The sequence below is a fragment of the Vanessa atalanta genome, chromosome 1, assembly GCF_905147765.1.
Source record: "Vanessa atalanta chromosome 1, ilVanAtal1.2, whole genome shotgun sequence".
Lineage (NCBI taxonomy): Eukaryota > Metazoa > Arthropoda > Insecta > Lepidoptera > Nymphalidae > Vanessa > Vanessa atalanta.
In genome coordinates this window covers 5116552-5132064 of record NC_061871.1, presented here as the reverse complement: position 1 = coordinate 5132064, position 15513 = coordinate 5116552, and the positions used below count along the sequence as shown (strand labels likewise).

Sequence of the window (15513 nt, the reverse complement as noted above, 5' to 3'; positions counted from 1 at the left end):
TATTCGATTTATTTAGGTTGGCAATTTAATATTAAAACTTGTTACTCCTGCATAGAGTCAGTAACTCTTTTGTGGGACAATGCATACGTTTCTACAACAGGATCCCAGAAAGAGTTCAGAATGCTTCAAACAGCCTGTGAATTTCCCACCGCTGGGCTAAGGCCTCCTCTCCCTTTGAGGAGAAGGTTTTGGAGCATATTCCACCACGCTGCTCCAATGCGGGTTGGTGGAATACACATGTGGCAGAATTTCGTTGAAATTGGACACATGCAGGTTTCCTCACGATGCTTTCCTTCACCGCCGAGCACGAGATGAATTATAAACACAAATTAAGCATATGAAAATTCAGTGGTGCTTGCCTGGGTTTGAACCCGAAAACATCGGTTAAGATGCATGCGTTCTAACCACTGAGCCATCTCGTTTTCTATCCATAGGTTTTGTTTATGTGAACTTATTTAATCGAATAAATGAAATTACAAGTTCATGTTTTGTTCATTGTGTTAGTAGTACGTCACAAATTCTGAAAAAATGAAAAACGTACTTTTAAGAAAATTGTAAATAATTAACATTTTATCGGTTATGAATCACTAGTTATGGTATTATTTATGTCATCAGTCTATATACAAATATGCTTGTATGAAATTGATGCTACATGTACATCACTTTCAAATAAATCTATTATCCATCTCCCGAAGATTTACATTTAATATTGGTATTTGAGCAATAATGGGAACGACGCATTCACGTCCTTTCAAAGGTATGGAATAGCCACAACCGCGTCGAAAGAGAAATGCATGAACTATGTTATAAGTCACAAGTCGAAATCCACACTAATGTTTAAAATGCGAGTGTTGTATGTAATTCAATTTTGTAAAGTTGCAAATACTTTTGAACTAACGTTACAAAATACGACGAATAGCAATATCTAAATGTCAAATGATACGATTGCGTGTTTTAAAGGATTTAGTCACAAAGGAAATTTGACGAATTCTTGGATTCAGTAGTAATAATATATAAATTTACACTGTTATTAATATTTTGTGTTAGTGTTTTAATGTTAATAAATAATGGTAATAACATTTTTCTATATAGCTCTGGACCTTTGGTACCTCCATACGACTACAACGGCTTTATAGCGAAATTAGAATTTCTGGAGAAAATAGACACTAGTGGACCTCCGCCCACTATCGCCGCCGCCTCGCTACCCCTAGCCGCTCTTACACACCTGACAAATGGTAAACATACAATTAACTATTAATATTAGTGGTTTAACCTTTTTGTAGATAAAATAAAACTAAATATGACCCAAAAAAACTGTACTAAGACTTGATCATTATAAAAATGATTGTCGCTATAATTAGATCGGGGTTAATACAGATGAAAAGCTTAATTGATAATATTGTGAATCCTGTAGGTGATAACTCAGCTGTGGAAGTGGATCCAGTATCTAATGAAATATCGTCTAACAATGGAGGCCATGTCGGTTGCGGTGCGACGGTGCGAGGTTTTGGAGCGGGAGGTGTTCGTTCCGGACATTTCGATACAAGAGCGTCGGCGTGGCGTTCTCAATGCGTTATACATTTGTTGGGAACATCTACTGATGTTGTTCAAGTGTCACTATTCAATTATAATTTAAGGTAGGAAGTTGACGTGAAACTGAAATAATTTTCAAAGAACAATAGAATACTTTAAAGAGAATTAACGACATAAGATTATATATAAAATATTGTCTTATGTTATTACTGGTAATGCTTGTTTTCTATTAGTTTCCCGTGGTTCTTATTTTTTAAGCATGAAGGCGCCCGAACCTTTGTAATGATCGAATCTTTAACTTTTACAGCAGCATTTTTCATGCAGCCTTTATAACTTTGATATGTTGAAATCCAGTAATATTATCATAAACAGTTGAAAATTTATTTGAAAAAAGAATGTTTACTTTAACCGATTAGATCCGATAATACTCGACACGTGTGTAATTTATCGTTATATGCTTAGATTACCAAGTTGTAGATCTCATATTGAGATCTTAGAAGGACTTCACGAGATCAGCGGAAGAGGGGAAAGGGGAGATAGATTTGAGAGAGGCGACAGGGCCATGTTACGAATATGTGGTCCATCTGTAAGAGAAGCAAGAGATCCTTCCGGGAGATTTTTAGTTCGCCAAGCGGTGACATCAAAGGGTTCCAACTTAACGATATTTGTGAGAAGAGCGACATCGCAAAGCGTCGACGAAGAGGAGTTTGTTGATGGCGCGTTTGCTTTTCACGATGGTAAGAATATATGGCTTAAAGTCTCCATTAGTCTTTTTCATGATATGGGTAGACAAACGAGCAAAATATGAGCCACCTAATGTACCTGTAAGTAGTCACCACCGCCCATAGAAATGTTAACTGTTCCTTACATCGTAAATGCGCGTTGCGAAATAAGATGTTATGTCCCTTGTGCATGCAGTCATACTACCTCACTCATTCTTCAAACCGGAACAGTAATAAGGATTGTTGTTTGACGATAGAATGTCTGATGAATGGGCAGTAATACAAGTCTTAAAAAAAATTGTATATACAATGTTTGGATGAATTGCTTTTAGTCTACTACTATACGTTATGTACAATAAAAGTGACTTCGGGTGTCAATTATACATATGTACATGTATAACTGACTGGCAATGACGGTCTACCATCGAAAGCAATATTACCAGTCTTTTATTTTTTTATAAACAGAACAACACGAAGGAACTGTATCACCAGATGCGACCTGCGCGTCCACGCACTACGGATTGGCCTCACCCACACACGGAGGGGTGTCGGCTCCATCACACCATCATATATTTTGGAATATTGAAGAGCAACTTATGTGCACTAATCGTTTTATACCAGCTTCGAATCAGAGTGTTACTATTGAGGTATTAAAATAAACAGCTTATAAAATATAATACGCATTCAAAATTTAAATACCAAATGTTGGTTTGAAATTCGTATTTAATAATACAGCAAATAGTGGTAAAAATAATGTATTCAATAAACTGCAAACATTTATGATAAACTAATTGCAATCGATAATAATTATTTAATAACACGGCAATCCATTTCGTCTGCGATTGTATTTATATAAATTAAGCCTTTTCATAGTTTATAGCCCATTTGTATTTATTATACAAATTTTATATATAAATATTCGTAATTTCAGATGTGAATAATAGTATTCACCGTTAAAAATAATAAATTCATTGACCTTTTATATATTTTATTATTTATACATAAAAATAATTTCACAAAGCGTTGCCAAATATTATTATCGATTTAAAATCGACATCAACGATTTACTGAAAAGAGGAAAATATTGTAAGCACTTGATTGATTTATGGTTATTGTTCGAAGATACAAAGGCTTGAGCGCATGTGGAGTGCTGAGCCGACGGGTAGTGTCGCGACGGGTAACGGCGGCTGCCGCACCGCTTGCGGAGACGCCGGCTGCGAGTGTCGTGCTGCCACGCCTCTGCACTACCACGACCACATAGCACTGGTAGCAGGGGACGGCACGCATTTATCCTGTTTATGTGGAGACTTTCAGGTGATTATCATGATATTTTATTTGGTAATGTTATGATATTTCTCCACTCTCTCGTTGCAATCCGAAAAGAGCGGAAAGAGTGTAGGCAAAAATAACAGTTTTAAGTGCTTTTCGAAACATGGAACTCAAGAATAGATTTACATCTCTTCTGTTTCAATCTCTTTTAACTTACAACTCAAATCACTTTTTATCGGCCCGACCCGGAATCGAAGTCACGAGTTCAGTATCTGTACGACAGCCAATGGTGACTTAATTTATGTTACAATATGATGCTTGATAAAGTTACGTAACAGCATACGGAGATGGATGATAAAATCTCGTGGTGGGAATTGACAAACATTCAGTAATTTCAGAGTTTTTCCGGTAATAGACACCTTTTCGTCTCATATAATGACCTACCATTATATATATACCTATATTATTATAATACGTTGCCTTATAACATATTTTAAGTGAAAAATCGATAATTAGGTTTATTTTTGAAAGGTCTCTCTATTGTAAGCTATACCTAATCCGTAAGCATTGTTTTTTAGGTATTAGACGTACGTCCAATACCTGCAAGTACTTAGTGACGGATTAAAGAATACTCTTATGTCGGTGCATACACTTATGCACTAAATCCTCCCCTGCGAAGTTATCTAATGTCAGTTTCACTTATATTTTCAGATGTATATCTAGTCAAAGCAGAGAATTCGAATTTCTAAACGCACACTAGTAAAGTCATATAACGTTTAGCGAATGTAAAGCATAGCTTTCGTACACACAAGGATAATAAAGTTGTCTTGTTTGTTTTAGTTATTTTGCAGTGCAACGCTATCTAAATATACAAATAATCTAAGACCAGGTTATCATTTTAAAACATACTTGTATTATAATTTCGTTTCTATGACCCTATTTGCTTCGTCATTGCGTAAATTTTATTGATTCACAGTGAAAAAATCTTGACAATTGTATAAATATATAACAATAATATTACATATGTTTAGATATCTTCATGAAATATTCCTTCCACGAACGTACATACTCCGTTTTATTAAATTTATAGATTATGAATTACGAAAAATCTATTGTAATAAATTAGAGCTTATATATTTTGACCCTCACAAATTACAAAGAACTTAATTAAAGAGACAAAGTGGTCTACTGTTACTTTATGAGAAAAGAAAATTCTATTCTTACGACAAAATCAGCCGTCGAGAAAATTGACGATAATTGCATGACATAAAAGAATATCGAAGCGATCGCTAAACAAATCACGGTCCTCTATATAAAATATTCAAGCTATCAATAGATTAATAAAATATTTCAATATGACGTACAAGGTTTCACTGATCAAACACTACTAGATTTTTATGAAATTGACTTTTTTGAATGGCTTGGTAGATTGACTCTTAGACAACCCGGTGGGAAGTGATTAAATACGATAAACGTTGACACCCTATTAAATATCAACCTTCCCCTACATAGCCAATACGCAAACGCTTGGAACTAAGATGTTATATCCCTTGTCCTTGTAGTTAAACTAGCAACGCTCAATCAAACTAAAAACAATTAACCTTCAAACCGGAACGCAATAATATCTGATGACTGGGTATCTACTCAAATAACCTTGCACAGAGACCCACGACCAAGTAAATTATGTTTATAATTCATCTCATGCTCAACGGTGGAGTGTCGTGCGGACATATAATCGTATATGTCGGACGATTTTATGCTCATATCTATCACTGAACCAGCCTGGTAGATTAAGCTTATTATACTATCATTTCATTTGAAAATCTATTAAGCAAACAATTCTCCAACAACTGACGCCATCAATATTAAATTGTTATGATAGATAATAACATCTGCATTACGAGCAGTAATCATTTTAAGTGTTGTAACATTCAAATAATGTTGCCAGTCTTAATTATTTTGTATATAATTAACTAGGCATCAGTTTTGTTAAAAAAAATTTTGTAAGCTCAGATCATGTTAGGCTATGGTATGTTAGATTGAAGGTATTATAGCTTATCAACTCGCAATCGCATTTCATATATAAAAAAAATGTTGTCATTTAAAATATATCCAAAAATGTCCTTTTATAAGAATCGACTATTAAATAAAAACCACTAAATAAAAATATAATGTAAATGTATTTTACTTTTATATTATTTTCTTATAAGTTTTAAAATACTTTTATAAAATAATTTTATTGTAATAAAATAGATCATGAATACATCTTCTACCTGGCCAATGAAAGTTGAGTCGCCGTAAAAGTCAAATGGTGAAGATATTTAATGTAATAATGTTTCGAATATATAATGATTATTAAATTGTTTGCACCACCGTCCTACAATCCCTCTAATTGCTATTAAATAATTTTGTTTAAAAATTCACCTGGCAACAGACTGCTGACTTACGCCTTAAATTTCGTCGTAACAAATAAATTAATCGCGTTACCGGGGTCTTATGCTAACACGCCTACAGATGAACCAGCCCTTCCCTGGCTGGCGTCCGGGTTGCGGTGCGATCCGCATAATTAAGTAAGAGGGTTAACATTAAGTATGTAATAGCAATAAAGCGCGTAGCGACCATCCGACCGTGAGGGTCTTCAGTATAAAAGCAAATTTACCGCTAAATAATTTACCATGTTCTACAAATTATGCATAAAACGTACATCGACTAACACTTCAACATGGGCTTGGGGTGGCGTATTCAATGACTTTATGTCAACTGTATACATTTTCGTATTTCAGTTGTGTTTAAACGCGGCTCATCCATCCGTGTAAAGTTCCTTTGATTTCTTAGGCGCCAATCTCGAGACTTGTTTCAAAATTCGAATAGCAATTAACAGATAACGAACTTTGCTCGACCTAATTTACTGAAGTTCGCAAAAGTATAACGATGATTTGTACAAAGGAAAATAAAAGTCACTTGTAATATAAATATCGGTTTACATATCTCATTTAGAAATTATTTTAAATACAGAAATTATATTATATATTAATTATATTTATTTAGTTATGAATATTTAGTTATTAATTGTGTTCGGCTGCCTCGTTAGACTAGTATTTAGCTTATGAGGCTGCATACGCCGAACTCCACAGTTCAAACCCCGGATCAGGTAAGTAATATGTGTTTTTTTCCTTTGGAAAATCAACTTGAATGAACGTATATCCCGAGTTTGAAATCTATCTGTCTCCGTCACTCCCTCTTTCTATCTCGCTTTATTGTTGGATTTCTAAGTGAATACTAGATGGATTTATGTTTGCGCACATACTTGTGCTCTATACGATCGCTTTATGCAGTCTGCTCGTGATTACACTCTAGATACATATTATAAAACTCAGTACTTATTAAACTATTTATAAGTAAATAAATAAAAAAGAAAGATCCTTTCTTAATTTCTTCCCTCTCAAGATTACAAAGAATGTTATTCGATATTTTTTTCATTTAAATTGTAGCAAAAAACCTTTACCTACAAAATTACCCCATTCGGAAAGCTAATATTCTCTTGTCCCCAAGGAAAAGGTTTGGGTCTGGCCCTTACTCTTTATTGTAAGTATGCAAAAAACTTATTAAGTTATCGGAGCGCGGTATTGATTCTTCCATAAATTTGGGCTTTGAACATATTTAAATGTTATCATTAGAATACCGAATTCAATTTTTTATCCTATTAGGCGGCCTGGCTGCCGGTCGTAGTCCGGAGTTGGACGAGTCTGCGGTTGGAGTACTCAGTGGCGCACTACACGTACGCTAGTCGAGGATTTGATTATGCCGCCGCGTATAGCTTTAACGATGACGCGATGTGCGGTCAACGCACGTATACAACCCACTCTGGTAAGTTAATATTAACACTCACGTACTACATACATTACATTTCTTGTATTTTGGTGGTATTGTTCCATCGAGATTGGTATGTAATCTTTGGCTTATCTGAAATAAACGTCAGTGGTCGTGATCGCATAAAAGAAAAACATACAGTTCAATTCTGAATTCGTCGTGCGCCGCGAACGTTTGTTAAAACGCTTCGGATATTGTTCTCGGTGGCGTGGGGCGTGTCCGAGAAAATTACGTGGCACCGACCTAGTTTCACGCCGCTTGGGGTAACGTTGAAATGAAAAAACCTTGAACGAGATCGTAATGTTCCAATTACACGCTGGTATTGCGGTAACTCGTTGTTTTTGGCTTTTTGCAGGCGCTCATAAGCATTTAGCCTCAAGAGTTATACAGCTGAATATTTTAACGTCGAGTTTAATAAAAGTTTTCTTTTAATAGGAGAAATAACGTCCAAAAACGTGACAGTCACCGGCAGTTTGAATGAGTTTTTCTATCAACAATGTACCTGGGTCTTGGACTCGAATGTTGAACGTCAGCTCTACATCGACATATCTTCCGAGCAGGTATTTCCAGTAAACGACTTTTAATATAGAACCCGCATTCATAATACTTCCACAAAATTAAAACTGTAAATGAAACGTAAACGAACAATAATACAGAAATGCAACCAAACATCAATCTTTTGTTCTCGCACCGAGCTCGTGAAGCGGTTATTGCATGAACGTTTTAAGAATAAATTTAACCTCTGAAATGAATTTTAAAATTGCATTCATCCCGTAGGATAAGTCGTGTAGTTCGTGGAATATTACGCTCCACGAATGGTCGGGTCCTCGCGCGCACGGCGACGGGCTCGCCGCTTCCGCCGGGGACTTACTCTACACGTTCTGTGCGAGGCACAAGAACCACACATATATTCTGCCGTGGCGACTTAATACCGTAGTTATAAGGTAAGGTAACCTTTTTAACTGTCGCTTTATTATAAAAATATTTGTTCATTATACATTATGATTGGTAACATCACACAAAAAAATCTTAAAATAAAAATGTATATTTCAAATAGTACATTTATTATTGTTACAAAGTAAGTAACTTTTTATAATATTAATAATGAATGTAAAACTAATATTCTAATCTTATTTTGACTAATGTATAAAGACTTCACTTATCCGTCTTTGCCAGTATCTCATTAGTTCAAGGGAGAATTTTTGTAAGAGCTTTTAGCGAGCTCACATTTTCGAGAGGAAGGCAAACACTGTCTGTATTACTTATTTGGTAAATTATTTATGAATGGCCCTTAGCCCTAATACGCCACCCGCCCGTACCAAATCCGTAAAAGCGCATGCTTTTGTAGAGGTACATTGTCATTACAAAAGATATTCTTTGTACATATTAAATAGCCATAGTCAGCAAAAGGCGTGTTTTTAAAAAACATTTCGTAATCTGTAATAATTTTAAATGAAAATGTTCGTTTTTATTAGAGAATACGAACTTTATATCTAAAGATTATCAACTTTTTTGTTTTGTATTGTTTATTATTAATCGTTTTATTTTGATTCCGATAATACTAATTTAATAATATTTATTACTACTAATTACAGTTTATTAACTGAAAAGGTATTCCCTTTTCCGGAAGATAAATATTCGAAGCTTTATGCGTTACACAATTATATTATAGTTTTATCTGAAACACACATTTTTTCGGGACATTTTCCTTTACCGCAAATCACAAGATGAAATGTAAACACAAATCAAGCTCTCAAAATACTCAGGATGATATCCCGGATTCCGATTTATATCCACGTGTCGTATGTGTAGGACTATTTCTGTTTGAAAATAGTATTTTTTTTGCGTAAAGGGTTTGTTTACGTTCACAAGTTTTTTGGGTCGTTCACGGCTTCTCGATTTATTATATTTTTATATCAACTATACGCTCATTTCTCATTAACGTGTAAACATTTGAACTTTATCTATTAATATATATTTATGTAACTAAAAGTGAGTTTTTTTGTTATATTTTTAGGCTTCAATTATTCAACCTTTTAATCGTCATGAAATTTTGCAAGCATGTAGTCAGGTGTTCATAATAGCTAAGGACAATGATCCGAATACCGGGTGAACCCGCGCACAGAAACTATTAGAAGATAAATAAATTCGTTGATTTCCATACAGGACATTAATTCAGATTAATATTATTAAAAGATTGCTGTTGATACAATTCTATAAACGGATAAATCAAATATAATTTGATGAAATCTAGTTATCATCAGATCTATTCAGCGCCAAAATATACGTGAACAAATTCGGCTCCGGATTCCGAGTAATCGAATTCTTGTTCTTAATACAAGATGCCTCAATTAGAATAATACAGATAATGTGCTGATGAACGTAGTAGTTTTAATAATATTATATACTGTAAGCTTTGTAGTCAGGCTGAGTATGGTAACAAATACCTTATCAATATCTAAGTTCCTGTTTCACAGGCTAGTGGCTCTGTCAAGACAACAACCTTTGTACACACTCCGCTGGCGCTCACAAGTGGTAAGGGCTAATCGTCTCGGGCCCCCCACACCCGCGCCCGCCGCCGCCGCCAGCGCATCGAATGTCACGTACAGCGTGCTCCTTATTGTGCTTACTCTGTGTTCAAGGTACGTTCAAATGCGTGCGCAAATAACACGTACGTTCATATTGTGAATGCGTTAGAGTGAGTGTATAAAAGTGATATATACAGTGTGAAGTTTTTGTGTAATATCGACTTTAAATATATTAATTTTTCATTTGAACGTGTAGACGAAACCTACGAAACTTTAATGTGACTATATTTCTGTGTTGTGTTACTTAGAGAGAAGAAATAAATGTGTCTATTATGATAGCGGGACGTGTAAATAGTTTTTACATGATATTGCATTGTAAAGAACAAGTAACTATTATAATAAATAAATAAATATATGCTATGTAAAAAACAATTAAATGTTAATAGTAAAATGTATGTCTTTTTATAAGCACATAATATATAAATATTTTAGACATTAGACGTCACTCTTATGCTAAACAAGATAAGCGAAATCTCATTATTTAGTTTAATATTATAAATAAATGCAATTAATCGATATTAAAATTAGTTTCAGCGCAATCAAAATTAATATTTAATTCTTTTTTTATATTGCTATCGAAATCACGTCTGGGAAATATTCAACTGTCATTTTGCTATAGTTATATGTAAATTGTACGATATTACCAAATGTCAATTAGAATTAATATAAAAACTAATTCCTAATGCTCATATTACTTTAGAGAACGTAATACTCATTTTCAACCACACCATCAATTGTTATACTAAAAAATATGTTATTTAATTAATAAATATTAATTCTTGAAATCGGAATAGTGTACGTACACAATGTTTTTATAATACAATCGATTTTTTTAAGCATTTCTCTGTCAATTTCGAACGATTCTAGATGGTCATTGTTATTATTATTAAATTTGGCTTAAAACGCTTAGCAAACGCAATAAAAGTAATATTTTTTATAAATAATAACAAGTAATACGTATGATAGTAGCTTTTAGTTAAATAAAATCTATTCCTTATTTAGATTCGCAGTTCATTTGCACACTAGTTAATCTATTTATAAATATATTTGTGATTACGTTCTAATAAAAAATATTCTTAGAACTTTTTTACTTTTTATGTTGTTTAAAATAAAATTACTTAATTTTATATTTTTTTCTGATTAACTATTTCTGATAATTACATAATTAATTACCTATGTTCATCTTTAGTACACGAATTTGTTTCAATAAATGTAAATTTTCATGTAATTTTAATGTAGATGTACATAGAACACACTATAGACGTATCGAACTAAGCATTAATTAAAATAGATCAAGTTGAAGTAATTCAGTGATGTTTGTTACACCGAAATAGAGAAATCAAAATAAATTTGACTTTTATTTTACCACATTTTATTGAAAGGGACTTTCCAGCGCTAAATTTACTTCAAGCGCTTCGAATTAACATTCATTTAAATCTATTGGTCGGACACAAATGCTTGCACATTGCATTTGATTACAAAGCTTCAACTCATATTTTATACTTTACGAATATAATTCTCTTAATATTACTACAGACATTGTCTCGATTGTGTAGGAACTAGATATATATAAAATATATAAAAATACCGAACTTGAGAAAAAATTAACAGCAGCAATTTGTTTAAACGATCTTTGACCTTTGTCTGGTCTCTCTTCAGTCACATCTACTTAACGCTCTATATTTTTATTAGAATGAGGGAGTAGAGTGTGAGTCTTTGCCTGTATGTATATTTGTGTACAATAATATCTCTCTCACAGTGAACTAGTCTCCGATGAGAATGGTCCCTGTGACGCAATTGTTCAGGAGGACGTCATTATTAAAGAAAATCAATCAATTCATAATCTAACTGAATTATTTTTGATTTTGTTGTTGAATAATCTTCAATTAATTTTAATTAACATAAAAGACAAAATAATTATTTTATATAATTAAAATAATTAAGAAAAATCTTTCATATTAAATTCATTACGTGTATATAATCAAACAATTATTGAATGCTACGACGATACTTATACACAAAGTAGTTAAGAGGTTCTCTGATAACTATGTCGGCGCTAGAAGTTTTATCGAACCGTTAAACTTTCATTTGAAATGTTCTTTTAGCTTTTAACTTCTGCTATCCTTTGTGGTTTCTAAGAACGAAATTTCTTTTTACGATACGAACAAAACTTGACGTTAAATTTTATTTCACAGCTGCTACTAGTATCATTCCGGAAGTTTTTTGTCTAGTTTGTGGCTGCAAAGGAAATCTACCAGATTTTCAACGAAGTTTCGAATATATACTGTATATAACTCTCTAATTCTTAAGGCAAGGCAATCTAGGTAAAAAGGTAGCAGTTATTTGTGGTAACGATGGCTCATAAATAGACGTTACAAGAAATATAAGCTACTCTTAGCTGCGTCGTTAGACTAGTAGCTTGTTTATCGATCCCGTAGCCACTCCGATCTGTGCAGGGGACTGCTAGCGCAGTGGTTTTAATGTGCAGCTTTCCCGAGCCGGGTACCCTTCGAAACCGTGAAGTGTAACTGCCCATACAGCTGATATGTTACCTCCCTGGACTGGCTGTACCCTGGACTAAAACACGACATTATAAAAAAAACATTGACGTCGGAATGTAGTAATGTAAGTGACTTAAATAAACATATCTAGCCTCTAGAATTTAACAGCTTTTCCTTTTTTTTAGTAGATACATACAAAAAGAACATATGTGCTGTGACAGCATGACGCTCTTTTTGTATATAATAATACTGAGAAGAATTTTTTTTTTTCCGTAATTTTCTTTCATTAACCGATTTCGTTTTTTCATATCTACCAGGATAATGACAGCCACGTGTTTTCTTAAATTAATAATTTATGTGTCAATACAAAAAGATGCGTATTAAGAGTTACGAATTTAATTGATCGGATTAAAACCGGTTTCCAAGCAACTTTGATTCATTGAGACGTAATCCGCCCATCCGCCCCACTACCTAGCCTACCTCATTAGCCAGCCAATTTGTTCAAGGATCACTCAAAGACTTTAATCTTGCGGGTTACCAGTTGATCCTATCTACAGATATAGTCCGTATGCCATTATAAAAGTCGTCGAGTGCGAAATGATTGGGCGGTGTCACTATTACAGATTAACGAAAAGTTGACGCATATACTTTTCTAAACATTCTTAAATAATTTGCATAACATTATTTATTGAAGATACTTTAAAATTAATTTTACTTAACATACTAACTCACTAAATAAAAAATAAGACAACACTAGGCTAGAACATTTTCATATATTATTAAATTATATAAATTAATTATTGAATTAAATATAAACCTACCGGTTTAAAATTACAATATCTATACATATAATAAAATGGAGTGTCTGTTTGTAATATTAAAATAACCGCGTTTTACTAAATGCATATGTATGTATACACGGTACATATACCTAAATGATTTTTTTTACAATTTTTGTTTGTCTGTCTGTCTGTCTGTTTGTTCCGGCTAATCTCTGGAACGGCTTGACCGATTTTGACGGGACTTTCACTGGTAGATAGCTGATGTAATAAGGAGTACCTTAGGCTACTTTTATTTTCACGCTTTTTTAAACGCGTTTTATTTATAACATCTTAAAACATTGTTAAGCATCCGTAAGACTGCCTTTATAATTATAAAGTGTTACTATTGTTTTATTTTGTTTGATCCTTAATTGAAGCCTCAACTAGCTCATTGTCTCGGGAAATATCTACTGAAACAAAACATATATATGCGTAGTGCTTAACCCTAGGTGTGTTCTATCTTAAAAGCAAGATTTTTAAAGTACTCCTAAAGGTTCAGACCCGAAACTTGGATGGAAACTTCGATGGAATCATCACTTACCGAAAGTTTTACTTCCGCAGCATCCACGTGACATCAGCTGATATTGATATTACTCGATCAATATATTTTCCTCTTACGGAAAATAACACAGGTGTAACGCATTATTTTTGGAGCTCCTTCCAGGAATTTTTTTTTTAGCATTAGCAGCCTGTAAATGTCCCACTGCTGGGATAAAGGCCTCATCTCCTTTTGAGGAGAAGGTTTGGAGCATATTCCACCACGCTGCTCCAATGCGGGTTGGCGGAATACACATGTGGCAGAATTTCGTTGAAATTAGACACATGCAGGTTTCCTCACGATGTTTTCCTTCACCGCCGAGCACGAGATGAATTATAAACACAAATTAAGCACATGAAATTTCAGTGGTGCCTGCCTGGGTTTGAACCCGAAATCATCGTTTAAGATGCACGCGTTCTAACCACTAGGCCATCTCGACTCATCCAGGAATTTATTACTAACATAAGAATACTTAGAGTTGCGTTACAGCATGCTTTCAAAAATATTAAACATTCATTATAAGTGACAATCATTTTATAAACATGAAAAGCAAAAACAGACCATGTCCAACCACCAAATTTCCTTCAAGGCAAAGTAAATATAGTATCCCTTCTTGGGCCATTTATTCCCTTCCATAATAATATCCTTTTTTATTGTTGTAGTGGAATAGGCGTTTGTCTTCCATCTCATCTGATGGAAAGTGTAGATGACGACGAAGGTGGTACACGCCCATCCAAAAGAAACCTGTTCACTCTACTCTTAAAGGCTCCAGAGTTCAACTCATCAGGAAAAATAGACCCAGGCAGGTCGTTCCAAATTTTGACGACTCTCACCAAAAACGAGCTGTCAAACCGTTTAGTTCGACTTAATATCTTACTTATCCTGCTAATTCTTTTGGGTTTGCCAAGAAAGATAGGTTCAATTAAATCTAAAAATATACACAAATCAATAAAACATTGCTTAATTAAATTAAGCATAGAGTTATATAGTTAATAAAGTAATAAATGAACTAACAATTTAAATAAAATTCCTTACAATATTCCGATCAGTTAACTTATATTATATAATCACCAAGGCGAGGATGCATTAAGTTAAGGCAATATCGTAGAAGTCATTTGCATGTAAGCGCTGTCTGAAAAAGTTTTCTTGGCCTCCACTTCGCTTAGCGAGTAGCGAGCAGCGGGTAGCGGGTAGCGGGCAGCGGGCAACCGAGAGCGAAGTAAAGCGATCATTAATTAAAAGCTAAGTCTATCACAATTTCCAGCCGTTCCTTAGTAACAATATTATAACTTTGCATTCTTGATATTAAAATATTCACTTTCTAACTTTTATTAAAATATTGATATTAAAAAAAAAACTAATCAAGATAAAAATATAACAACCAATCATAATTGTATCGACAAACTGATTGAGCTCATTAATCGCTGTGACTTAGTGGATTGAACATATAAGTTAACCAGAGTTTGCTAGTTCAAGCCCAAACGAACAACTCCGCATGTTCAATTCTTAATTTGTTTCTATACTTTGTCTCGTGCTCGGCGCTAAAAACATCGCGAGGTAATCGATTTAAAATCTATCACACGTGTATTCATGCATGCCGACGTCACGAACTAAGCCCCAAGCCTTCTCAAAAGACTAGAAGCCAATAGTCTAAATGAGTAATTTACAGAT

General features: G+C 33.9%; 1 protein-coding gene across 4 annotated transcripts in view; it reads left to right on the top strand.

Moving 5' to 3' along the window:
• LOC125076917 overlaps positions 1-10322 on the top strand; it is a 63170-nt gene extending 52848 nt beyond the window's left edge. For all 4 annotated transcript variants that reach the window (XM_047688677.1, XM_047688670.1, XM_047688658.1 and 1 more), the window contains 9 exons: positions 1093-1235; positions 1415-1637; positions 1996-2270; positions 2721-2902; positions 3378-3569; positions 7232-7391; positions 7830-7954; positions 8172-8338; positions 9872-10322. In XM_047688677.1, the coding sequence (XP_047544633.1) occupies positions 1093-1235; positions 1415-1637; positions 1996-2270; positions 2721-2902; positions 3378-3569; positions 7232-7391; positions 7830-7954; positions 8172-8338; positions 9872-10082 (1678 nt within the window). In that variant the 3' untranslated portion in view covers positions 10083-10322. The remainder of the gene's footprint in view (positions 1-1092; positions 1236-1414; positions 1638-1995; positions 2271-2720; positions 2903-3377; positions 3570-7231; positions 7392-7829; positions 7955-8171; positions 8339-9871) is intronic.
• The last annotated feature ends 5191 nt before the right edge of the window (positions 10323-15513 follow it).